The following is a 27461-nucleotide window of genomic DNA, read 5'->3' on the forward strand; positions in this document are numbered from 1 at the left end:
TTTTTCACATTGGCTTAAATATTTTTTGTTTTTGTATGAGGTGTGTGCGTGCGTGTGTTTGTGTGTGTGTGTGTGGATGTTTAAAGGACAGGATTGGATTACATTGCAAATTGAACGAGTGAATCTCATAGACTGCATGTATGGCTTGGCAGTACAAGATAGTAAAAATGGTAGTTTATGTAAGAGACTAGCTGTTTAGCAGCATATAGTGGAATAAGAATATGTAAAAGAGACCAACTGTCAAGCAGCTGGAAGAATAGTGTTAAATAAACTACTCGGGATTTGTAGCCTCTATGCAATGGATTTGGAAAAAGCAGAAGACTGCCCCCATAATATGATAACTGCGGTTGCTCGGCTACAGGTGGAAGAGCGAACAGATGATCTCCAAAGGCTGTAAAGAGGGTGGATTAGCTCCATCTAGATCCTCTTGAACTTGTCTGTAGTGGCAGAAGGTTCATTACCCAATACAAACAAGCAAGGGGCCTTTATGTACACACACACAGAAATGCTACCCAGTAGGCAGGAAAATAGTATCAGCTCCCAAGCCTACAAGCTGTAGGGTTAATCCTAGCCATGGGGTTTCCCTCTTACCCTCCCATTGCCCTCTTACCCTCTCTCTCTCTCATGAGGCATTCAAGCCATGCCATGACTCATGGAGGATACATAGATTGTGCCCATGACTCTTGGAGACTCTCTCAAGCCACACACACACACACACACACATCTCTTCTTAGTGCCCCTAGCCACTTGTGGCGCCTACATTACAGCCTGGATCACCCTCAAGCTTATCTCCTTCGGCTATACTGAGGCCTTAGCCCGAATCATCTGAGAGATCATAGAGACTAGAGGCCTCTCCATGCATCTCCTATTCAGAGAGGGCTTTGGACCATTGACTAGAGTCATGAGATATCAGGATTAGAGATGCCTCGGGTTGTTTTTGCTAGAGTTGCGCAGACACAGGGAGAGTCTCTAAAGGAGATCAGGCAATGGAACACATTCACATAGTGAGATTACTGACTTCTTTAGAGCAAGGACTCATCAGCCAGATGAGCATGCTTCACAACATACTTCACAGCGCACTTATACCAGAGGTATATTAGTTGACAGAGCCATTGAGCTCGCGAAAGCTAGACGCCCACGTCTACGAGGGCAACCATGACATCGACGGAGGCTCCATCAGAGGATCAGGACTATTCTAGCATGACATGGGAGATGCCCAATACGACTATTTACAGAGGCGGACATTGATGAAGCTCTTCAGCGATTGATGAAGTACTTTCTCGGACAACGCCCGATGTCGGGCATCCTCGGGCCCTGATGATGATGATGATTTTAGTCTTTCACTTCACTTCATTTTCATTTTTACACCTAGACATTGGATTAAATCCACCAAGATTGTATCAATTTGGTCTCGTAGGTCATTTTGGCCTTTTGAAGACGTTTAATATAACATTTCATTTCATCTCTCTCTCTCTCTCTCTCTCTCTCTCTCTCTCTCTCTCTGTGTGTGTGTGTGTGTGTGTGTGTGTGTGTGTGTGATAACTTGATAAAACTCATACTTGGTATGCATTTTTTCATTTAAAATAGGTGATAGCTTCTCTTTCTAGCCTTTCAAATTTTCAAGCGGCACGAATCATTTCATTTTTTTAAATAGTGGCAAACAATTTTTGGAAAAAGGCCAAGGCTCAAAGTAAACACTGCTAAAGATGGCCATGGCAAGTTGAGCCCTTACCGATTAAAGCTACATGGCGTTGCACAACAACCCTACTCGCGGTGCATTCACCTTGTGCCTTGCCATACACTCCTCGGTCTGCTCTCAGTTGTGTTGCACCTGGCTTCACCTTCATGCTTTGGCTACCTGCTATGCAATCCTCCCATTTGCATGCTCTTGGCTGCCCTCAGATTCTGTTGCACAAGCCGCCCATTGTCTGCCCCCGCTACCCACCTAACCTTCAATCACGCCTTCCATTGCACTTGCATGCTCAAGCCGGAGCGGTGTCTCAAACAGGGAATTTCCTACATTCAAGGCTTTGCTTGATGCCCTAAGGTCTTGGTAAATGCCCTCGTTGCTACCTTTGAGCTTGAGTTGGTGAGCCAACTCTCAAATTAGCATTCCGCTGCATATTTACTCATGGGGGTCGCCACAATCAAGACAATGGAAGCAACTTGCCACCCGAAGCTTCGGCCTTGCAAGAGCTTCAGGTCATCATCTTCTCAACTCTTCTTTGCAGACGGCATTACACACCTTTTAACTAATTTAAGTTTATTGTATTTTAAGAAAATTGAAAGGGTCACCTCATTTTTACTTTTCGATTCTCATTAAGAGGTTGTAGAGAACCAAGCTTTGCTAAAGTACTCTTTTCCCTAGCACTGCTAAGGAAGAGCATTCTCTAGACCATTGCTTTTAAGCCACACGTTGTAACGGGGTAAACACTGCCAAGAGAAATATTTACTTGGCAAGACCTTTCGAATCGATAATGGGCAAAGAATCTCTAGCAAAATTTGACAGCCAAGGTTTTCATACGGGGCAAGCCAAAGTTACAGGGTATCTAATGAAGAAGAATATTGAAACCATCTGCTGAGAACGAGAGGATAAAAACTAGAGCTACCACTGCTAGGTATCAAGAGAGAGACGAATAAGCATATGGCACTCTTCTTATCTCTTTTGACGACAACTACATCCACTACCTAAATGAATGTAAAACTTGTCGAGAAGCTTGGCTCACCCTAGAATGGCACTTTGGAGCAAAAGCCAAAAGATCCAAAATCGCACTGAAAATGCAACTTTATGCTCTCACGATGGAGCCAGGAGAATACATAGCTTCTCTACTCAATAGGGTGAAAAGCATTTGTACTCAACTAACCTACATCCAATGGCCTATTGATGATGAAGATAAAGTGGCCTACTCCTCAAAGTTGTGCGAGATAGTGACTTCCAGCAAATAGTGACGGTCCTTATGGAAAAGGATCTTGTAACTAGCCTAGAGGATACAACAATTCACTTCAAGATCATGAGAAGAAGAAGGATCCAAAGAAGGGCACAAGTGCAAGAAGTGTGGAAGAATCAACCATGCTACAAAGGACTGCTACATGCTCAACCATTTAGTATTTGCAAGAATACAGGACATCCACCTTTCAGATGGTTCAAGGAAGATCAAGAAGGAGATCAAAGACCAAGAGATAGAACTTTCAACAACAATTCAAGAGATAAAGGCAAAGGACGAGTTCATCTTGTTTAAGAAGAAGACTGCCAAGACCACGACTACCCTGATGAACCTTCTACTCCTACTGCTAGATAAAGGCAAAGGACGAGTTCATCTTGTTCAAGAAGAAGACCATGATTACCCTGATGAACCTTCTACCTCTACTTCTACTTCTAGATCATGTCATTACATTGAACACTATCTTGAATATGGTGATGTACTCTAGTTTTAATCCTAAGGAAAAAATAAGTGATCACCTTGTGAACCATAAGCTAATGAATCCATAGAGAACTAGCCACGATGTATTAGTGAACCACAATGACCCTAAATGACTCATATTTTAGAGTATTTCCCATGAGTCGGTTTACGGGGGATTTTGTATGGTTAATCCTAGCCATAGACTGCATTAAATGAGCCCATGACTCTTGGAGACTCTCTCAAGCACACCCACATCTCTTCCTAAGGCCCCTAGCCACTTGTGGCTCTTGCATCACAGCTCAGGTCACCCTCAAGCTTATCTTCTTTTGCTATATTATCCCATTGTGCCTACTTTAAATTTTAATGCATTGCTACTTCATTTTGCATCTACATTGAGTTCACATTGTTGATTAACTTGTGATTAACACCATCATGCTCATTGCTAATCACCCATGAATGCTACTAATGTTCATCCACCCTAACCTACTCCCACACAAGCATATCCAAACATAAACCGCAACAACAACTAACATGAAAACTGGATTCTACATGTCCCCTCATATCAAAGTTGAGAATGAGAAATCTCTAAAAGGCCGGGTAATTGCTCCCCAAGTCCTGAGTTATAGTTACAAAGTCCTGCTTGAGAGATCATAAAAGCAAACTAATTTGGATTATGTGTGCCTAAGGACGCCATGGCTTGGATGACTCCAGAAGTCCACAATGACATCTGTAGCAAAGGGGATTGTGCCTCGTGCACTTTTCGAGCATCCACAGCTAATGAATCATGAGCAAGCATGCACATAAACTATATCTCACCATAAACAACCTGGGCTTTCTAGATTTTTTGGGAGTTTCAAGAGAAGCTTAGGACTGTGCAATTGTAGCGCGGATAATGTGTCGTGCTCTCTACAGTGTGGGTGTCCCCCAGTGCAATGTGCGTGACAATCTCACTCAACAAACAAAAACTCTCTCAACAGAATGAAATACAAGAAACAATGGATAATAACAGAGACACAGCAGTAGACCAGAACATGTGGACTCGACTAACTCAAAGGACCATGTACAGACTCTGGAGTGGCAGCACACTCAGCTCCAGCCCAAGACTCACAGGTACAAAATAGGGTGTCGAGGCTCAGATGTGCATGGATGGTGTAGCAGTGCTCTGTGTAAGACTCTCTAAACGACTACGTGCAAGATAAGATGGAACTGTCCCAAAACGACTACTAATATGTACAACCATAGGAGCCACCAACGGCCCATAAATGTCCAGCCAGCTAAGTCTATCTGCAAACTGAGTGGTGGTGGTGACCTGGCCACGACGTTCACTAGACCACCGTAGGTACCCTGCCACGTGTCACTCCCAGCCAAAGGGTCCGTCCAGTGTGAACCAGACCAACTGTAGCTAACTGTCCAACTGCCTGTCCTGTGAAGTGACACTGTAGCAGGCTACAGGTTGCCCGCCACAAGACCGGTCACCGTCTCGGTGAGCCAAAACTGAATGAAACTGCAAAAGTAACTATATGTACCATGAAAGATGAGGTAAGAGCACAGTCCTGTCACCCAAGGGAAAGGGTCTTCCCCACTGCTGCTCCAGAAGCTTCCGGATCGGGAGGAGCCATCAGATCAATAGTGTAACCATGCGGTTGCTGTCCTGTGCTTTGCATACCTTGATTTCCTGTGGTTGTAGCAGCCATCTGCTGCACAGCGGATGGGAGTACCTGCCTTGAAGTGAACTCTGGACGCCTAGTAACGCAACCATGGCGGTGTGCACCAGTAACACCGTCACAGCAAGGAACACTCTGGCTCTGCATGTGTGGCATCTAGATCTGAGACTCTTGCTGAGTGAAGTACTGGACCTGGGGCTGTGGGTAGTGTCCCATGAACTGCTGAGAGGGCTGAGAGGGACCTGCTGGGTAGTGTCCCATGAACTGCTGAGAGGGCTGAGAGGGACCTGCTGGGTAGTGTCCCATGAACTGCTGAGAGGGCTGAGAGGGACCTGCTGGCGCTGCAAAGGTGGCTGGACTCTGGACCTGTATCCCTGGCCTAGTCCATCCATATCCCACAGTAGCCTGGGTAGGCCTGTTATCATACATTAGCATTTCTTGAAATCCTTGCACCTGTGCTTTGAGGTCATCAATAATTCTCGACTTTATCTTCAATGCCTGCTGTAGTGCAAAAATCGTTGCATCTCGATCTGCGATGGCACTCTCGGCAACTCGGAGGGATCCCTCCATAGCTGCGTATGTGGCGGAGTGATGCTGGTGGGTTGCAGCTAGCTGCTCCATGCCTAGCTCGATGGTGGCAATAGCAGCTCTGGAGTCCTGAAGCAACTTCTCTGAAAGCTGAAACAGAGAAGTGGAGTCGGTCCTACCTAAAGATCCCTCAGATGGATGTGATGCTGGAGGGCGCACATGTGGCATTGCCGGCGAGCTAAAAGTAGGTGCAGATGGTGGCACAACCGGCGAGCTAGAAGTAGGGACACTTGGTGTAGAAGGTGCTTCAGAGATTGTTGTTGTAGGTGCAGCGAGTGATATGTTGACCGGTGTATGAGTGAAGATGGGAGAAGAAGGAAGAGGATCTTGTATGGGTGAAGTGACCATCCTGTCCTGAGGAGCGGCAGTAGACACTGGTGTCGGCACAGCAGAACCAGGTGTAGCAGTAGACGTATGACGCTGAAGATGTACCCTAGTCTGCTGTCTCTCAGAAACTGGCAAGGAGAGTAGAGACTTCACTGTATCCTTCATCACTTTCGCCTTGATCTTCTTTTTCTTGGTGACTGTGGGGTCTACTTGCATGCTCACGGGTTTCCTTTTCCCTTTCGAGGTTCCCTGTTCCTCATCCACTTCATTTATGTTGATACGTATGTTTATGATCCATGCCAAGAGAGGCGCCGCAAAACATCTAAAAGTTAACTGCACAGACTGCACTTGGGCCCGAAATCTTTTAGCCCTAGACTGCAGAGAGCTGAAGAGAATTTGGTGGAATCCACATGGGATAGTGTGGATTAAACAGTATAGCCCGTCGCAGTGGGAGAATGTAGTGAGAATATCTGTTTGTACCTTGTCTTCTTTGGCATCCCGAGCCAGAAAGTAATACCTGAAGATTGCGAGAAGCCGTCTGTTTCGCTCATAATTTGGGTGATCCGAGCTCAATAGCTCTTTACATGCTTGAATTGTCGCGTCCTTGGACAACAAAGAGAAAGTGCGAGTAGTAGACTTCACAGCTGGAAAGTTGGTCATACCCATGGCATGGCCAAGCCTTGTAGCTGTTAGCTTGTGGCCCCGGACCTTTGGAAAGTTTTTCAGCAGTTGATGTATCAGTTCTGCTGGAATAGTATTAGGTAAATTTGCATCAGCCAATTCTGTGAGACCCAGAGTCCGTAGCTGAGCAGTCGAAAGCACCTCACTGAGAGATGGTCGAGGTTGCTGTATATGAAAATGTAATGAAAATGCTGTGCGATTTTTTGAAGAAGCAGGCCTCTTGATTTCATGAGTGATAATTTGCGGCTTTTATTTTTTCTGAGCCACCTTTGATTGTTCCTCTGGATCACTGGAAGCACCTGACTCTGAATTTACATCTGAATCCTCATATGCTGCTGAGTCTGCTTTGTAGCTTTCATCACTTGGGTCACTGGAGGTAAAGTCATCTATGTCATGGTTGCTGCCACTTGCAGATACTTCATCTGCTTCGCTCTCTGATTGTTCAACCCGAGCTTTTCTCCTCTTCATCTCTACCTTTTCCTTGCTACTTCCTTCTTGCTACCCCTGCCATGGTGAGGTCTGATTGACGCCCGTTTCGGTATTTCTTTTTGAATTTAAATTTTGAGAAAGTACAGGTACCCGTGCGTCTCCTCTGCTTACCGGCTCGTCAGCACTGAATGAGCTAGAGAGCCCAGGGGTCTTATTTAAAGGCCCTCGGCGGTGGAAAAGCAGTTACACAAAAGTTTCAAACTCAAAAGCACATGGCCTCCCAAAGCTGGCTGCCAACGCAAATTATGAAAAACCGTACGGATCGCCACATCAACAACTTAGCGCGTTTTACAAAAATCCGTACAGTCAGCCACGTCAGCAACGTGAATATGGAAAATTCGTACAGTAGTCCGCCACTTTTTTTAAAATTCTCCAGTGTCCCTTTTGGGGCCCTGTCGACAGGGTGCCTATAAGTTGAAACAACTTTATCAATAGCCCTTTGTCTGTTTAGGCATGCCACGTTATCAATTTGTGACATAACCGCCTCCTGAAAGAATGGTAATCCCCCTCGATTACGCTTGCAAAACAGACAGAGGCCATAAACTAGTTCAATAGACTCAAGTACGGATGCACTAGACAACACAAGTCTAGTACTTGCACAAAGATGACTTCACATCAGATCAATCACATAAAAATTGATTCCAAATCTATGACCTTGATTCCTGGCAACGTATTTAGCAATCGCATCTAGATCTATCCCGGACCTCACTGATGTTGGATTAGCTAATTCTTATTGCGATCATTTCTATAGATTCTCAAGACCAAAATGCTACAATCATTTCGTCTTTCATTGGTGCACTCAAACGAATCACATGAGAGAGTACACATCAATCAGGTTCAAGTTTGGGAATTGCCATTTTAAATATTCATACAGTCATACAACAGAATAAAAGCAGTATCCCTGAAATCCAAAGGGAAATCAGTGACTCTATTCCATCCAGGTAATTTGTGACAAAGGAGCGGAGTGACTTCCCTCTTTTGCAGTCCCGTCTGCACCAGATTCAACCCTGCTAATCCGCGGGATCTTTTGGACTAGACGCAACTAATCCAAAAGCCTCAAGGTAAAGTCCAAAAATCTGAGGAGTATCTATTAGGTCCTCCTCCTCCATCCACTTCGCATCCAATGCCGGATAGTTCTTAAATTTCACTAAGAACCGTGGAATCACTTTACCTTTCACTTTTCTTTCCCTCTCGTCCACTTCGGGTTGCTTATCAAGCTCCCCATCAACTGGCACCTCACCCTTAAAAGGGTTTCAACATACTCACATGAAATGCATTGTGAATTTTCCAAGTATCTGGCAACTTGAGTTTGAAGGATACATCATTTATCTTTTCTTTAATTTGAAAACCGCCATAATACCTCGTGCTAAGCTTTGGAAAAAGGCGCTCCTTTCCCTTTCGTTTCCTTAGGCGTGCCTTCTCAAAACGTAAGAGCACCCAATCATCTTCCTTCAACTTCAAGTCGCGTCGATATTGGATCTGCTTCCTTCTTGTGACGTGCTTGAGACTTCTCTAGAGCCTCGCGAACCTTGGCAAAAGCAGTGTCCAAGTCCCTCATATACTGATCGGCTTCAAAAACCTTGTCTTTGGTGCTTAGAAAGGGAGGGACCTTCTTAGCACCTTCGATTACCTCAAATGGCGCCTTCCTCGTCGAGGAGTGAACCGTGTTTTTGTAGGAAAATTCCACCAAACGCAAATATTTTTCCTTTTTCCCATTGAGTCTTCTGATCCGAGATGTAAGACTTCAATAAATCCAAAACCACTCAATTGGCTATCTCGGATTGCCCATCCGTCTGGGGGTGGATTAATGACGAGAACTGCAACCGCGTGCCAATGTTCTCCCAAATACCCTCTGGAACAAACTCATGAATCGAGGATCTCTGTCGGAGACTATGGTCTCAGGCATGCCATGTAATCGAAAAATCTGAGTAGTAACAGTCTCGCTAAATGGTTAGGCTTGACTGTTTTCTTTACTGGAATGAAGTGAGCTTGCTTGCTAAATCTTTCAATGACAGTCCAAATGCTGGCGTGCCGACTTTGAGTCTTGGGGAGATCAAAGATGAAATCCATAGCAATGCTTTGTGGGTCTAAAGGCCCTCTTATAGCCTCTCTTACTCATTTATTCATTCTTTTATACTTGGGTGTGTTCACACTCAAAGGCCATTTAAATGGTCATAAGTTTGTACCCTTACATAATAATAAAACATAGGGCTTTTAGTTGTGTGCCCAAGAAACACACTAACAAATCGTACGCTCTCTCCCTCTCTCTGCAACAGCGCTGGAGTTTCTCTCTCTCTGCTCGTGGGCTCTTCCACACCCATCGCCAGCCCCTCTAGCACTTCAAACTGGTATCAAAGCCAAGTTCCCTACTTCCGCGTGCATTCCCTCGCGAGAAATCTTCATTTTCTCTCTCCTGCGCAGTTTTCTCTCTCTAAAAACAGCAAGCGCAGGTGTTTTCTCTCTCCTTCCGGGACTTAGGGAAGACAATACCTCAGCCCACAAGTGCTTATATGCTGAAAACAGGTTGAAAACAGGTCTTTTCGGGCTGTTTCTCTTCAAAAACAGGTTTTTTCTGTTAATTACAGCAAGCACAAGTGTTTTACAGGTATATTTGGGACACTTTGGGCAATACCAATCCACCCGGAGAATTGGGGATTTTGCCCTATTTGCTGAAATTTCAGTAAATTTCAGCAAATTGTCACTTTAAACTTGGGGGTTTTGCACATTAGTGCAAGATTATTCAAGTTTACGTCTACAGGTGTAATTACAGGAGAAATTCTCGGGGATTCGAGTTGAGAAATTGGGGGCTTTTGCTGATTTTTCAGAAATTTCAGCAAATTGTGTAGTAACTTTTAGGACTTTTGCAAATGTGATGCAATTCTGGACATTTTATGTCATGTATTGCAATTTGTGGTACAATTGAGCAGAGTTTGAGACCTCTTTCACATATACAGGAGGTTTATGTGACAATAAACACATGTATTTACTTGTGGATGCTTCCCATTGAGTCTATGTATTGCTGAAAATACATTTTGCAGCAGCTTTTACCTCAGTTGCAGGTTTGAGGTTGTTGCAAATGCACTTTGGTTTTACTGCTGAAGTGGGAGCATTCATGCACAGGATGTATGCTTCATGTGTGTGCTGAAATTTCAGTATTTACTACTGAAATTTTTCTCTTTTACTGCTCTACACTTTGGATAAAGTGTTTGTAACCCAGCGTTACGTTTCCTTGCACTTCTATAGTGTTCTCTGAGCCTGTAAGAGGCTAAAATTGCAACTTGCAGCTTGCTGTTATAAAATTACAGCAGTGAATTTTTTGTCTATTTTGCATCGAAATGGCTTCCAATGCATCTACAAGTAGCAGTGAGTCAAAGTCTTTGATGGAAATCAAAAGATTTGATGGCACTGGCTTTGATTTGTGGAAGGAAAGAATGCAAGGCATTCTATTCCTTAAAGATTGCGAAGATGCATTGCTCGCAGCAAAACCTGAAAACTTGTCAGATGCAGATTGGGCAAAGCTGAACAAAAAGGCTATTGCTTATATCAAAATGGCTGTGTTAAATGATGTGCTTACTGATATTAAGCGTCTTGACACTGCACATGCTATTTGGTAGAAGTTGACTAGTTCGTATGAGAATAAAACTCCTGTGAATCAAGTTCATCTCATGCAGAAACTTGTAAACATGGAATTGGATGAGGGAAAGCCTGCATCTGAGCATTTGAATGCGTTTACAGGTGTTTTGAGTCAACTTCAGGATTCAGGGCTGCAACCATTTGATGACAAGTTGAAAGCTATCTTTCTTTGATGACTTTGCCCGACAGTTGGGAAGCGCTTGTTGTGTCATTGTCAAACAATGCTGCTTTAACCTATGATGGTGTAAGAGGCTCCATTCTCAATGAGGAGATTAGGAGGAAAGCCAGTGGTAAAGGCAGTGGCACAGCATATCATGTAAGGGACAGGTCAGAGAAAAGGAACAATGTAGCTAACAGGGGCAAGAGTAGAAGTAAGAGCAAGGGAAAATCTCAAGATATAACTTGCTATCAATGTGGACGCAAAGGGCATAAAAAGCCTGATTGCAGATTTTACAAGCAAGAGCTTGAGAGGAAGAAGCAGCAGCAGGGTAAGAAGAAGAAGGATGTAAAAGATGCTAAAGGTGATGATGACACCTCCTCTTCTTCCAAGGATGTTGGCAAGGCAAGTGTGGCTTCTAGTGTGGTCATGAGGAAATTGTTGATGAGGACGAAGCACTTGTCGTAGCTTCGAGTGTCTTTGATGATGTTGTGGCTATGGCAAGTGATATGTATATCACGAAGCCAGATCTTATTGACGCTTCGCTTTCAACTCATGATGGGCTATCCCAGTCTTGGATAGTAGACAGTGGTGCCTCATTTCATGTAACTCCTTCTTTGGAGTCTTTTGCTACATACACTGCAGGTAACCTGGGTAAAGTTTACTTGGGTAATAACTATGCATGTGACATTGAGGGTGCTGGCACCATTCACTTGGCTTTGGAAAATGGCCAAGAACTTGTTTTGCATGATGTTAGATATGTGCCTGGCATTAAGAAGAGTCTGCTATCAGTTGGGCAGCGGGATGTAAAGGGCTACTTCACTACTTTTGGTGGTGGCTCTTGGAAAATACAAAAGGGTTCTATGTTGATTGTGAAGGGGAGCAAAAGGGGAACTTTATACTATTTGCATTGCAAGGCCTTACTTGGCAAGTTTGTTGCTATGGCTGAAGTTCATTGTCCAATGGAACTTTGGCATAAGAGACTTGGCCATATGAGTGAGAAAGGACTACAGGTTCTCTCCTCTCTTGGGAGATTTGATGTAAAAGGTCCTTGCCTTGAATTTTGTAAAGATTGTATCTATGGTAAACAAGTGAAGTTCTCTTATTCGTCTGGTGTCTCTAAAAAGTTGCATGGTCTTGATTTAGTACATTCAGATGTTTGCACTATGCCTGTGAGCTCACATGGTGGCGCACGCTATTTTGTATCTTTCATTGATGATTGTAGTAGAAAGACTTGGGTGTATGTACTTAAAAACAAGAGTGATGTTTTTGACGCTTTTAAAAGATTTCATGCTTTAGTGACCACACAAAAGGGTCTCAAGTTAAAGGCCATAAGAACAGATAATGGGGGAGAGTATGTATCACGTGAATTTAATGGTTTTTGTGAGATGCATGGTATTAAAAGGGAGTTAACAGCCGCTTATAATCCATCATCCAATGGCGTGGCTGAGAGATATAACCGCACAATTTGTGAGAGGATACGTTGCATGTTGTCCACAGCTAATCTTCCGCAAGAATTTTGGGGAGAGGCTTTGAAAACTGCAGTGTATGCAACCGTTCTCCAAATCGTGCTTTGGACAATGGCATCCCCGAAGAGGTTTGGTCTGGCAAACCTGCTTCATATGACCATTTGCGTGTTTTTGGCTGCGAGGCATTTGTACATGTGCCTGTAGATCAGAGGACTAAGCTAGACATGAAATCCATCAGAGGCATCTTCATGGGTTATGGAGATGAGGGTGAGATGGTGAGAGAACTCGAGAACCTGTGTATGCAACCATCCCACCACTGAGTCGAGGGACCACTCTGTCTCGGCCCTACCACAGAGGGGGAAGGAGAAACCAACTGCCGAGTCCAAGGCCTCTGTCCCCCTAGCGGCGAGGAACAAAGCATGGACCCTGAAGTAGGCTGCCTCGTGGTCTACTGTGGAATCGCCGAGAAAGCGAGTGAACCCATAGTCGAAGAAATCCCAGCGGCGTCGGAGGTCAATGCTCGTCAGACCACGAGGGATAGCTACAAGGGAAGATGTCTGAATCTGCAGAGGGGGCCGCAAGAAGGGCTGACCCTCTCTCGCTAGGCGACTCGTGGCAAAGGCGCTGCCAAGAGATCTCCTAGCCGTCGGCGAGGGACCAATCTCCTGAGTCAACTATGGAACTGGAGCAGGAGGGCGGGGAGAAGGAGCTTGTGGGGGGGGGGGGGGCGGAGGGGAGGAAAAGCGGGGAGGGGCGACAAAGGTAGAGGGGCGAGGTGGGGAGTGGACGGGAGCAGAGGGCGGGGGGGAGGATGAGGAGGAGGAGGGGAACTCTGAGGGGGGGCGGCTGGCGAGGGTGAAGCGGAGGTGGAGGCTGGCGTAGGGGGCTCCTCCTGCTCAAGAGGACCAAAGCGGTTCCCCGTGGGAGCCCATTGCTGCTGAGTAAGCACATGAGGGCCACTCTGAGTGCCAGGCTGTCGCTGTGGCCCCTGGCGTCGACGGCCACGGGCCTGCTGCCACCCCTCCTCCGTTGGAGCCCCAGGCTCGGAGGGTGGCTCTGAATCTGTCCACTGTGCCATTGGCTGTGGCTGCGGCCCAGCCCTCGCACGCTCGGGCTGAGGTTGAGGCTGAGGTGCAGGTCGTGGCCTCCTCCGTGGACAGGCCTTCGCTAGGTGGCCCATGTGTCTGCAAATGAAGCACTGGTTCGGGAGGCCCGAGTACTCCACACTTTGTCTAAACCAACCCCCACTCACCCGAGGGAGAAGGATGACCTTCGGGAGCATGTGGGTATCTCTGACCAAAACTCGAACTGAGGGGATGCCAGCCGCCTTGGCAGCTACTAATGCTGCCGTACGAGGTGTCTCCAGGACAGTCCCGATGACGGAGCCAATCTTGGAAAGAAGTGGTAGGTACTCGCTCCGTAAACCCGGAAAGCAGACTGAGATGGGGATGTCTGCCTCCTCTACTAGCACATCCGAAGTCAGGTCAAAACCATGTCGCCACTGTCGAAAGTGGGCGCGTGATGCTCGGATGGCCAGTGGACTCATAGCTATGACCTTGGAAGCCATCTCGGAGGTCTCGAACTCGATTTGGTAGTACCCTCGTCCGAGAATCTGGACATCCAAGATCTTGCCCACCTCTGCGAGATGGCGGCCTTGAGAAGGTCTCGCAGCTCTCCTCTGCTAGGACGGGTGCCGAGAATTTTGCAGATGACCGAAGTCGCTTGCAAACGCTCTACCTCTGCGGCTAGGCTCGCTTGCTCTATCGGTGATAGAGCAAGTCGAATGGTGGGCTCAGCGGGGTCGGGCGAGGGGGCTTCTGGCGAGTCCCTCTGTGGCGAAGCTGGAGCCTCCATCTGTGTCTACTGCTGTGTCGTAAGAAGAGGTCGACGGGCGGACGTTGCAATCAGGCGCAGGAGACACTGCCCCAAAAACGTAGCAATGCCGAGGAGGCCGAACTGCAACGGATGACGAGGAGAAGCCAAGGCCGGGGGGGGGGGGGGGGGGGGGGAAAGGCTGGCGGCAGCAGGAGGAGGGGGTGACGGGGGGGGGGGGGGGGGGGGGGGCGGCGGAGGGCAGGCAGCGGGCGGCAGAGGGCAAGTAGCGGGCGGGCTGGAGGCAGCCCAGGCAGGCACGGGGTGGCGCAAGATGACAGGCAGCGGGGCAGTGGGGGAGGGGGGAGAGGCAGCGGGCTGAGGAGGGGGCCGTATGTGAATGTTGCCTGGCCTGGGCTGTATGTGAATGTTGGTGCTGACCTCCTGATCCACTGTGGGGTGGTATTAAATACCATGACCTTGGTTTTACCAAGGTTGACGGACAAACCACTTTCCTGAGCAAACCTATTCAAAGCATCCAAGTGACGTTGCATCCCCTCCGGAGAGTCGGACATCAACACAATATCATCAGCATATAACAATAACGGAATCCATCCCTACCATCTGTGCACCTCTATCACCATCTCTCTCAATGTAGTCAGAAACCTCATCCACATACATACCAAATAGAGTAGGAGAGAGCGGGCAGCCCTGCTTCACCCCAATAGTGGAGTGAATCGGGGTGGATAGACCCTCTGTGGTGCGTACCTGCCTCACCACTGACCTGTATAATGCCATGACCCCCCAAATGAGCTCTGTGGGTACTCCCATCTGCTGTAATCTGCGCATCAATCTAGCTCTAGGCACTGTGTCAAAAGCTTTGCGGAAATCCACAAAGCTACAATAGATCCGTTTCCCGCGCGATCTACCCTCCTCAATGATGGCTCTGAGTGTCAAGATATGGTCAAGAGTAGAAAAACCCCTCCTGAACCCTGCCTGCCCGGCTACGCGTATCCCCTCCCTCTCTGCACATTTACTCAGCTGCTGCTCAAGAATGGATGCGTAGAACCGTGCCAATGTGTGTCCAATCATGATAGTGCGATAATTCCCAGGCTCCATAGGGTCTCCCGACTTGAAGATAGGTACAATAGTAGATAGACTCCAAGTATCAGGCAAGTCCTCACACATGGCACAGTTAAACATCACTGCTAGAAGCTCTGCTAGTAGATCTCTGGCATGTGTGAAATGCTCAGCCACTAAGCTCCTCCAGAGGTCGCCCTGGCTCCTCTGTGCATAGGCGTCTGTAGATCCCATCTATGTATACAGAGTCTATCTCCCGCGTGAAGGTGTAGCGAGTAGGGGCTGCTGTCCGTAGCCTGTGTGCTACACTAAACTGAAAGGAGATGGTCATTGACACAAGAGCATGATCCATTGCCACACCAACAGGTCTGGGTCTAATCGTGAGATCCTGGATACTAGAGATGAGGCTCGGCTGTGCCATGACATAGTCCACTGTGTTGGCTCCATGTGTGTGGAAAGCATGTAAAACCCCCTGAGGCGGGAAATCTCTCTAGGCCATTCAAGATGGCCAATCCATGTGCAGTCCCCATGTCCATACTCAGTGTGTTCTCCATCTTGTGATAGTTTGGATAGGCCTGTCTCTGCAGCATCCAGCTCTCTTCGCATCTCCTCTGAAGTATCATAAAATACTGTCTGATGATGGGCAGTCCTAGCATTGAAATCCCCTAGAATGATGATGTCACCATCTCTAGAGAACTCCCATATGTCATCATCCAAAATAGAGAAAGGGGACTGTCCTCTGGGTGGTGCATACACTGACGTGCTCGGGGGAAAGTAGCAAATAGCAATGTAAAGATATTTGTCTGTCTCTGCTCTCAGCCTCACCCACATATACCTAGCTTGCTCATCTCTGCGGGCTATATGTATCAATGGCTGCAACTCCTCCCTGAATAACACTGCCACTCCTCCTGATCCCCGCCCTCTGCGCTCTGATCGTGTCTCCTGTCTATAGGCAGTTTCCCATCTATATCCACTGATGTGAGGCATAGATTGCCCATGGGCGTGATGTGTCTCAGAGTAGAAGACGATGTCTCTTCCCCTGAAACTATCCTTAAAGGTGCCCACATCAAGTCGCATAGATCCATTACAATTCCACGTGGCAACTTTGAGGGTGGTCCCACGGGTCTCGCACCGTCATGTGGAGCGCTGCTCTACAATCACAACCCGGCCATCTCTGTAGAAGGCCGTCTTTCCCTTCTCCCTTGCCGCTTGAATCTCTGGCATTACCTCTCTCATATGCGCAAGCTGTGTGAGAGTGAGTTCATCTCCAAGGAATATGCCCGTTTTCTTTAGTGTAGGACGCTTCTTCAAGAAGTCCTTTGCCTCCATGGATGGGAAACGGATGATTAGAGCTCTCCCTTTTGAAGTCTCCCCATTGCCTTGTGTCTTCTTCCCCACCCTAAATGCCTTTGTATGAGTAGCCTCACTACCCATCATGCGGAGAAGTTCTTCAACTTCCCCTTCCACATCATCTCAGTCTTTTAGACCGGTTACTCTTATATGCAAAGCTCTAGTTTTCCTTCGTTGTTCTTCTTCTAGAGTCATGTTGATGATTGTAGGAGTGGGGACAGATGTGGTTTCTTTCCCCTTGCCTTTCTTAGCAACTTCTATCCACTTCTCGGCCTCATCCGCCTTCTTTTGCGTCTTCGTGATCGCATCCATCCACGAAGACGTCTTTACCATCTTGTGTTTCTCCTCCTCTTTGATCATCCGTACTTACTCTTTGATGACCTTGATTTCCTCTACTACCGAAGGCTGGAATTCCCCCTCTAGTCCACTGCTCGCTCTATCGGCAAGTTCTCGCTTGAGAGTTGAGACCTCTTCTTTAAGTGCTTTGGAGTCCGCCTTAATTGCTGAGCCCGGTGTAGTTCCGTGCCCAGAGGTATTGGTCCCAAAGTTTGGCGCCCCTTTTGGTATTTCTTTTTCATTAATCATCGCAAAGTACAACTCCTGAGGGACCTCTGGTCTAAGGGAAAGGCAAGCTTACTGTGTACTTTTCAATCTGATCTGAGAAAGTAATGTCTCGAAAAGTAGAGACTGGTAGATAAGTAATATGGATGTACTTCTAGATAGTAGTTATTAGCCTTTACAATGTCACTAACACGGGACAGGCAGTTAGTTGTAGTTGGGCTGGAGTTCACATTGGACAGACTCTCGCCTAGGCAGTGAGTGACACATGGCAAGTGATACGGATGGTGGTCCAGTCAACACTGTGGCCAGTGCACTACCACCATAGTCTGTAGAGACTTAGCTGGACTGGATATTTATGAGCCGTTGGTGGCTCTTTATGGTGGTACATATGCGTAGTTGTTTGGAGTCATCAGATCATCTACTGTGTATGGTATAAAGTTTTGGAGTCTTGAGTCTATGTATCTGGAGTTCACGCCAGCACGCCTGTACCTTCCCTGCACAGCTGAGCCTCGACACTTCCATTGTACCCATGAGTTCTGGGCTGGAGCTGAGAGTGCTGCCATGCCAGAGTGTATTGGTTTCTTTGAGTTAGTCGATGTTCATATTGTTCAGGTTTCTCTACTGAGTCTTGCTCTTGTTGTTCTGTTCTTCATTGTCTTTTGTGTTTTCATTCTGTGGAGTGAGATCTCATGAGCACTGCACTGAGGAGCACCCACCATAGAGAGCACGACACATTATCTCCACTACAATGTTCTTCTTCAATTTCCATATGTATGCTATCCTGTATTTTTGACTAGTTTATGTTTTGCTATGGCAGCCACGATTTATTGCTCTAGACAAGGTTTTGTCTCTTCTAATGTACTATATAGCAGGAACCTGCATAGGAGAAGTCTCTGGAGTCGCTTTCCGATCTGTACTTGCTATAGGAGGCGTTTCAGGTAAACTGTGAGACATATATATACTTGCTCACTGTTTGATGCTACTTTTTATTCTATATAACAAAAGTTGCATGATGCAGGTATTGCAATGGGACTTGCAGCAAAGGAAATTGTAGGAAACTTCTTTGGAGGAGCTTTACTCTTCATAACACGGCCATTTGTGATTGGAGATCGAGTGAAGGTATGAACTTCATGTTTTTTCATTGAGCATCCTCTAAAGACACATGCCCAAGCTAAATCAAAGTTCTCGGCGTCCTGAAACATTCTGTTTGTAACATGATGTGGAAGCTAGTTGTTAGCTTAAAGTATGGTTGTATTCGTAGAGAGTTAATGTGAAAATTTTTACAGAGTGCTGATGAGTCTCTGAAAATATGTGTGGGGCAAGTGCTTTGTCTTTTCAGATGCTTCAAGGCAGATCTCCAGGGGATTATTCTGTTAGAAACAGAAATCCATCCATTATAATCACGTGTACTGAAGGCTAAATGAGTCTATGAGACCGGGTCTTTTGACACCAGATCCTGCACATTCTGGACCTGCAAAGGAAACATAATGAACAAGGACTAGACTGCCAAAGAAGCCTAACCAGCAGAGCCAATACTTCCTGTGGCAGCATCAAAAAATCAATCCAACCAAGAGCATAGGGTAGCCCATTACCACCAGTATACCAAGAAAAGACCATCAAGTATTTTAGAATTTCCGTCAGCAGGATGATACCAGACCCAATATCTTATGACAACGAATACCCAACCAATAGATCTAGGACTGTAAACCAGAATGGGTAATCACAACCATCCATCACACAGCAAGTTCAAAGCAGCCCCATGAAAAGTGAAGCACCACCAACATTTTGCAAAAAAACCCGGTAAATTTATTCATTCTTGCTGTTACCAGAGCTGTAAGTAGACCACAAGGTACAGCAGTCAAGAGAATAGGGGCACCACCCTATCGATTTTTTAAACCAAATAGTTGTAATGTCCCATTACAAGGAGTCTGGCAATGGGTAAAACCTATCACACCTAGTCTATCAGGCCAACCTTTATAGAGCGTCTAGTTTTCAAGACCATTTCTATGTAGCCAGGAAGCTACAAACCATCTCAGTATCAGAGTCACGACTCAGAAACACAGCTCCATGTAAAGGACATATAATGAACACCTAACCAGTAGAGCCCGCTGCCCCAGATGCCTTGAAGCTGAGGAGATCGTGCCACATTTACTGTGGCGTTGTTGTCACTCCAGAGCCTTCATTCCTTCCTTTCGGCTCTTTTCACATACGCTTTTGGCTCTTTAGGGTGCTCCAGTCACCGCAATCTCAGTTTGCAGTGTTCTGCACCTAGGCCAAATTTTGGGCTATGTAGGCCATCTGGCACCATAGGAACTCCTTAATGTTCCAAGGCACTTTTGTTGACCCCTTTCCCTATTTCAAATTATCTCTTGTTCAAGCACTGCATTTTGCCTATGACGATGGAGACATCACTCTTGATACCTGCAGGATTTACTTTGACTGTTTCTAGCCTTCGGAGCCTCATAGTGCTCCGCTTTTTGTATCCCTTTCTTTTCGTGGGTTTTCCTCGCTTTGAGGTTTCCCACTTGTAAATTAATCAAAGCAGATTTACATAAAAAAGTGTGTGTGTGTGTGTGTGTGTGTGTGTGTGGGTGGGTGTGAGCGTGTGTGAGGTTGTCCAATAAGTGCTATGTTGTATGCTATTGCTACTCATCCTCTGTTACTATATCTGGATTAAACGGCATCTGGCCATTTACATGGATTGGAACTGTCATCTCGTGATCATTTTGTGGCGCAAGCGTATGCGGATGACTCCATGTTTTGGCCTAGAAATCAACTTGAGGATGTTCGAGGTATCATGGAAGCACTGCATGTTTATGGGTTGGTTGCAGGTCTGCAAGTAAATTTTCGAAAATCTAAATTGTTGTCGTTGCATCATATGGATTGGCACTTTGTATTATGGCCAGGGGAGATAGTGAAGCCTGATCAAATTGTGAGGCATCTTGGATATCCGCTGGCTTGGTCAATTAACAATGCAAAATTATTGGATTGGGTCGAGAATAAATTGAGGTCTAAATTGCACTATTGGAAATTGTCTACCCGGCCGTAGTGCAGTCTATCTTGGTGGCATACATGCAATTTTTCCTACCATTGTTGCATTGACCACCTCATCGTCTTCGGGCTTTCATGTTTGAGATTCTGGAGCACTTCTGGTCTAGCTCTTCCCAGAAAAAGGGCCTGCGATTGCTTGCGATGGATAAGTTGTGTACTCCAAAGCGTTGTGGTGGTCTAAATATTCTAAATTTATGTTCTCATGCTACAGCAAGGAAGGCTACCTTATTATTGGTACTGATTGAGCAAAAACAACCTTGGACGCGGATGTTCTGTGCTCTCATGTAGTTTCTACACGAGCTTTTGGCCATTGGCAGCCATCGTATTGAGATGTGGCTTTTGGTAAGTTTGAAGCTACAATACCTGGATGTCTCATTGTGTCCAGTCTTGTAGCGGATTGGAAATTAGTCACGCGGGAATTATTGTGGCATGGTAGGGATGACGCCTATGGAAATTCCCTTCGATTGGAGAGTTTGCATTGGAGTCAAGTTTTTGATCAATCTTGTTGAGCGCTCTCCTAGACAGGCTTACTTTCTCTCTCAAAACGGTGTTGACATGATATCAGACGTGATAGATGCTGATGGATGAGTGCTCTCGTTTAGACAAGCTACTCTTACTCTTAAGCTTGGGATGCACTACAGACGCATGTGGGACATTATTAAGGATATGGTTGACTCGATATCTCCCATCCTGCTGCTAGTTGTGGAGAATCGGATCTGTGATTGGCTATACATTGGCTCTTCGATTCAGTCGATATCTGCAAAGAAAGTGTACTGTCATTTGCAGTCATCTTCTTGGATCCAAGAACACTCTAATAAAGTATGGAATATGAATAAGAGTATTACATGGTGGCAGAGTAAAGTTATGAAAGTGTGTCATGCTAAGCTACCTCTGAAGGAGCAGTTGTTTATGTGGAGATGCATTGTTGGGGTTCCCCCGACTGTCAAATTTCTGCGCTCCAAAAGTCTGACCTCTTCGCGTTGTGTTTGTTGTGGAGCAGACATTGAGAATATTCCACGTTTATTGTGGTCATGTGCTTGTACGCAACAGTTTGTGGATTGCATCTCTATAGCTCTTCGCACGCGTTTCCCTGGCATAAACTTTTTTTTCCGAGAAAAAGATCCTTCTATTAGTTACTGAAACTGCCCATAGGGCTACAACCACCTCTTCAAGAGAGGGCTACAACAACCATGGTGGGGAGACCCACCATGGGGGGAGGGAAAAGCCACACAGGTGGTCGGTAGTGCCATCGGAGTACACCCTGGACCATGGTGTAGAAAGGCCCAAAACGCCAAAGTCGAAGGAAAGCCTCTCTACGCTCCCGCATGTGGTCAGAGCTGCCCTGTAGTCTCTCGAGCTTTCCTCTGAGAGTGTGGATAAGCTCTAGCCAAAAATCGCGAACAGTCTCTGTTGGTGGCACAGGGCGAGCCTCAAAGATGCGGAAGCAACGGGCCCGCCAGATGAACCAGAGTGTTAGGCCACTGATGAGCTCCCAACACTCCTCTCTCTCACTGCACCACTCCTGTGGAGTAAGCTCTGTGGAGGCTAGAGTGTAGGTCGCCCCTCCTGCATCACTATCATCCTGCTGGTGGAAGATAGCTCAAACTGAAGTGCCGGGCCCGTGAGGGTGGACCAAGCCGCTGCTCCCCAAGTGTGCCGTCGAGCCGTGGAGAGAGCAGGCATCAGCCGAAGAACTCGAAGCCACACCTGTTGTGCCGAAGGACAGTCCCAAAGACAATGACGCTGACTCTCTCAACAAGAGAGGGACTGATCACATCATGCATATTACCTGGGTCAAACAATATGACAAAACGGTGCCCCGACGTACGACCATAACATTTAATGAGAGAATCATCATGGGAGGGTCCTGAGAAACTTTGGGCATAATCGTGTTATCATTCATTGCATTGACAGATGTAGTCGGTGTTGTGGGTTCTTTAGATCCATTCGATTCAAGCTTAGGACATGTTCGTTTTATGTGACCCTTAATGTGACAATGAAAACAACGACCTTCCTTAGAAAAAGTCAGTAGCAACTGCACGCATATCGTCGGGCTCAGAAGCAACTGACCCGTCAGGCTTCCGCAACTGACTGACCTTGGCATGCGAATGCCGACGTCCCACTGCCTCAAAGAAAGCACCAGTCACTTTGTCGCCCACTTGTGTCCACTGAGATGCCTGTCAAGTGGAAAGCACATGTCGCCTCTCCTCTGTGCTAACAAGCTCCTGGCGAGCCGGCTGTAGCTGCTCCTCCAACCAAGGACTGTTTGGATGCTGCTCCTGCTTCCTCTGTAACGAAGCAATGCCCCGTCTAAGACGCTGCTCCTCCTCTCTCGCTGCAGCCCGGCGAGCTAAAGACTCCTGGGGAAAGAAACGACTAATCTGAGCTAGTCGTGGGGCCACGCTGTCAGCAAGAGAATCTTGCCCGTCCAAGCTCTCTGTCCAGAGAGCCTCTACTCGCTCTCTGAGTGCAGAGTCCAGCAAGACCCTCTCTGGGATGCGAAGCATCGTACTCCCTCTCCTCTGCCTGTCTGCCACTGTGAGGATCACTGTTGCATGGTCCGAGAAGGAAGTCCTTGCCAGAATGCCAATTGTCCCTCCCAAGTCACTGAAATGGTCACTAGTGTAGAAGCAATCTATCCGCGATAGATTCACTCCTCCCACTCTACGGTCCGAACGAGAGAAGGCAAGGCTGTTTGGGGGACCTCACAAAACTAGAGTGCTGCCAAAAACATCCGAGACCCTCAGAGTCATACAAAACCTCTCCCAAGCCGCCAGCTCAACTCCATGCCAGTAGCATGGCTACTACCAATTCTGTCAGAAGGGTCCTCCAACATGTACTAGTCCCCCCCTATGCACCAGTGTTCTACCTGCGGCAGAGACTCAACTATTTGTGACCAAAAACCCTGCTCGAGCACTCGCCACATTGGGCGCATAGATGTTTAGGAAGGCCACAAGGCAACCCTGAATGTGCATAGTAATCCGCTGAGCCTTGCCTGGCACAATAATCCCTCTGTCCACAATGGCCTGCTACAAAGAGTCCGCAATACTCATACATACCCCACCCTGGATGTCTCCAGGTCCAAAAGCAGCTGACCAAAAAGTAACATATCGTCCACGCAAGAGCTGACCACAACGTCTAATGCGGCTCTCACACAGATGGTGCTCTTGAAGCATAAGGAGATCAATCTCTCCTCCCACAAAGCAGCGCTGAAGCTCCTGACGCAGTCGGCCCCGCTGATGTTGAAATTGGGGCCCACCAAGTGCCTGCACGTTCCATGAGACGATCCTCATGGGGAGCGAGAGAGAACAGATGCTGCTGCAGCAACTAAACGGGCTATCTTCGAGGCTACTTGGATGGGGAGTAATCCGCATCTGGGCGTCCTCTAGATAGGCGTGACTACAACGAGTGCCTGGCCCAAGCCCAAGCAGAGCGAGCCGTACGTAAAGCAACCTCCTCTGTTCAGGAGTCCTCATGAATGTGTACATAGCATGGCAAGCACTGTGTATCGGCAAAGAAGTAAACCACAATGTGTCTACATCCTGCTGTATCTGGAGGTGTCACCGCAAACTTGGCCAATGGCCACAAAGTCTGAAGCATGTTTGTAACTCCTAGTTCTCCCATGTGGTGAGAGAACTCTAGGACCTATGTGTACAACCATCCCAACACTAAGTCGAGAGTCCACTCAGTCTGGTCCCTGCCGCAAAGGGAAAAGGAGAAGCCAACTGCTGAGTGCAAGGCCTCTCTCCCCCTAGTTGCAAGGAACAGAACATGGACCCTGAAGCAAGCTGCCTCATTGTCTGCTGAGGGGTGTAGCGCGGATAATGTGTCGTGCTCTCTACAGTGGGTGGTCCTCAGTGCAATGTGCGTGACAATCTCACTCAAACAGACTGAATCTCCTCAAACAGACTGAACAGAAAGGAAACAATAGACGTCAACAGAGCTCACAAAGACACAACAGCAGACGAGAACTGATACAAAGACTGATACAGACTCTGGCGTGGCAGCACACTCAGCTCCAGCCCAGGACTCAAAGGTACAATGGGGGTGTCGAGGCTCAGATGTGCCAGGATGGTGAAGACGTGCTCGTGCTCTGTGTATAGACTCACTCTAGACGGCTATGTACAAGATCATCCCACTGGCCCAAAACGACTACTCATATGTATCACCATAAAGAGCCACCAACGGCTCATAAATGTCAGCCATGTGGTGACCTAGCCACGAGGTCCACTAGACCACCGGCGGTACCCTGCCACGTGTCACTCCCCAGCCCAGAGGGTCCGTCGAGTGTCCGTCCAGTGTGAACCAGCCTAGACCTGTCCTATGAAAGACATTGTACCGTGAAGGACACTGTATCCCTGCTACAGGTTGCCCGCCACAAGACTGCTCACCGTCTCGGTGAGAGGAATACTGAAAAAAAGTGTGAAAGAAAACCACTAGGTACTGCATCCGTACATTTCTTGAAGCAGGTGCTAGGCCCAACCATGACTTACACGCCTCAAAAGTGGAGTAAAACACTGCCCTGCTTGCAACGCCTTAAGCCTTTTAATAGGCAAGAACCCAATATGATTGCATAGTCCAAGAATCCCAATCGGCAAAACAGACAGCTTGGCTCCTCAGCAAAGAGATATGCTCGGTTTGGATCCAGCGCATCTTTATCCTCCATAACCATAGTGAGAAAAAAATGACATGGTCCTCACTTGCAGATGAAATTGTTGAAAAGACTGATGATCAGAAGCTCAAGTAATAACACAGGTGAGGTTAAGCTCTATCTTAATGGCAGAACAAAAAGCATTAACAACACGGGATGCTTGAAAGCCACAAGGAACGCAGGTGAATGCTTGAAAGCCGAGGGGTGGGTAGGTAGTACCCAGGTGAATGCTTGAAATCCGAGGTAGGTAGGTAGGTAGGTAGGGGGGAGGGCGAGGGGTAGGTAGGAGGGTGAGGGCGAGGGGGTAGGTAGGTGGGAGCGGGAGGGCGAGGGCGAGGGCGAGGGCGAGGGGGTAGGTAGGAGGGCTAGGGCGAGGGGGTAGGTGGGAGGGGAGGGCTAGGGCGAGGGGGTAGGTAGGTGGAAGGGGGAGGGCGAGGGCGAGGGGGTAGGTAGGTGGGAGGGGGAGGGCTATGGCGAGGGGTTGGTAGGGGGGCTAGGGCGAGGGGGTAGGTAGGTGGGAGGGGGAGGGCGAGGGAGTAGGTAGGTGGGTGGGAGGGCGAGGGCGAGGAAGGTAGGGAGAGGGCTAGGGGTAGGTGAGGGCGAGGGCGAGGGGGTAGGTATGGGGAGGGCGAGGGCAAGGGAGGCCTAGGGAGAGGGCGAGGGCAAAGGAGGTAAGGAGAGGGCGAGTAGGGGGAGGGCAAGGGCGAGGAGGTGTGAGGGGGACTAGGGCTGTAGATGAAGTCCATGTACCACTGGTTGAAAGAGGAGATGCTATAGAGCATAGCCGCCATGAGCAAGACAACTATCATGAGAATGGAATTCATTAGGCAGGACGAGCTCTGTGAAGGGAGCTTTGTTCTCGGAGGAGATTTCTGCCCGCTTCTATGATCCTCCATAGGGCTCACCAAATTCAAAGACTTCCACCAAGGCCAACGGCGCATCCGGGGTAACTTCTATGACAGTCAACCTTTGAGGTGGCTCATTGGGTTTAGTTACTGTGGAAACATTGGAAGAAGGTGTACCTCTATGCAAAGAGTGAATAGAGACTCCATAACAAGGCATAGATTTGGTAGCCTCCAACCACTCCAGCAGATCTTCGTCAGACGCATCAGGTGTAGTAGGCTGTTCTTGTTTAGGGTTGGTTTCCATTGACAAAGAAACTTGCTGCACCACTGGATCCATACCTCCTTCTAAGAGGATGGGTTGCATCGGGGAGCCAGAAGTTTGTATCCACATTGCGTCGTTTCCCCAATCATGAAGTGCTTTAGTGTGTCGCCGCCATGGTCTTCCAATGAGCAAAGGAAATCCGCCCTCAATCTAGGGAAGACGAACCACAACAAAATCCAAGTTAAAAGTAAAGTCTTGTAACTGCAGAGGTACATTGTCCACTATGCCCACTGAGTAGACCGTCCGCTGGTTGGCCAATTTAACTGTGAATGGAGCAGGGCGAGTAGGCTGTAGACCTAGAGCTAACATAGTGAACTCGGGCATAAGGTTGATGCCAGATCCACCATCCACTATCACTCCTGAGAATTGCCGACCCAAAACGGACACTGTCAGGCGAGGGCTTCTATATTCAGTGAGTGGAGCAGCGGGATTGGATATCATATAGGACTCTGATGGTCGCACTGGGAGGTGCCCGCCACTAGGACCTGCTCCAGGATAAAGTGATTGAATAACAGCAAGGGTGTCATCGTCTAAACTTTGCATCTAGTCGCAGCATGTCATAGAGAGACACTTGTTGGAAGGTGTTCTTCAAGACTGACTCTGCTGTAAGCTTGTCCTGTTCTACCAGTTGTTTCTCGGGTACCTTGATCTTTTGTAGATCGGAAACTGCTTCCAAGAAAGCTTCATCAATATCAGAGAGCAAAGATGTGGATTCTTTCATAGCACTGGGGGATGGCTTGTTAACAGTTGCAGGCAAGGTATCCACCGGTGTGAGACTGTGTGGGGGGGTTGAACTTGTTGGAATGCTAAGACCGAGAGCGGCTCTCTCGGCCCGGGTGAGGACACCCGATGGCTCCTCTGCCAACTGCGGCGGCTTATTTTGAGGGGTAACCACGTGGGTAGAAGAGGGCGGCTGAGAAACAGTGCTCACTGCTATCAAGTTGAGCTTGGGAAAGGCAAACTCATTCTGGCTTTGACTTGAGTTCGAAGCCGTGGATGCACGAAGTTTAGGGCAATCCTTACTGTAGTGATCCTTCATTTCAGGGCAATGACGGCAAGGAGGGGACCCTTCTGGCACGGGGCATTTGCTTTGGTAATGCCCATATTCTCCGATCTGTAGCACAAAATGGGCCGATTCAAAGGGCGAGTCGAAGGGTGAGGTGGTCCTTGCTCCTGGTGCATTGAGTTGGAGGTGGAGGCATAGAAGCTATAAGGTGAGGAGGGAGCATGGGTGTGATAAAAGCTCTGAGAGGGAAAAGTGCTCTGCATACCTTGCATTGGAGGGGCTGACAATAAAGGTGGCATGTGGTGTGGATGGCCACATGGAGAGACCATGTTGGATGCAGGTGCTTGCCCTTGTTGACAACTAGGACCAAGACT

The 27461-nt window shown here is 47.6% G+C and overlaps 2 protein-coding genes across 3 annotated transcripts in view; both read left to right on the top strand.

Moving 5' to 3' along the window:
* LOC147425602 (mechanosensitive ion channel protein 1, mitochondrial-like) overlaps positions 1–27461 on the top strand; it is a 123604-nt gene that overhangs the window by 68738 nt on the left and 27405 nt on the right. For both annotated transcript variants that reach the window (XM_086500773.1, XM_086500772.1), the window contains 2 exons: positions 18030–18150; positions 18231–18331. In XM_086500773.1, the coding sequence (XP_086356899.1) occupies positions 18030–18150; positions 18231–18331 (222 nt within the window). The remainder of the gene's footprint in view (positions 1–18029; positions 18151–18230; positions 18332–27461) is intronic.
* LOC147425604 (uncharacterized) lies at positions 10956–11408 on the top strand. The gene has a single exon (XM_086500774.1). It carries the CDS (start codon positions 10956–10958, stop codon positions 11406–11408), a length of 453 nt encoding a protein of 150 aa, XP_086356900.1.

This window comes from Adiantum capillus-veneris, chromosome 25, assembly GCF_014529385.1.
Source record: "Adiantum capillus-veneris isolate H3 chromosome 25, ASM1452938v2, whole genome shotgun sequence".
NCBI lineage: Eukaryota > Viridiplantae > Streptophyta > Polypodiopsida > Polypodiales > Pteridaceae > Adiantum > Adiantum capillus-veneris.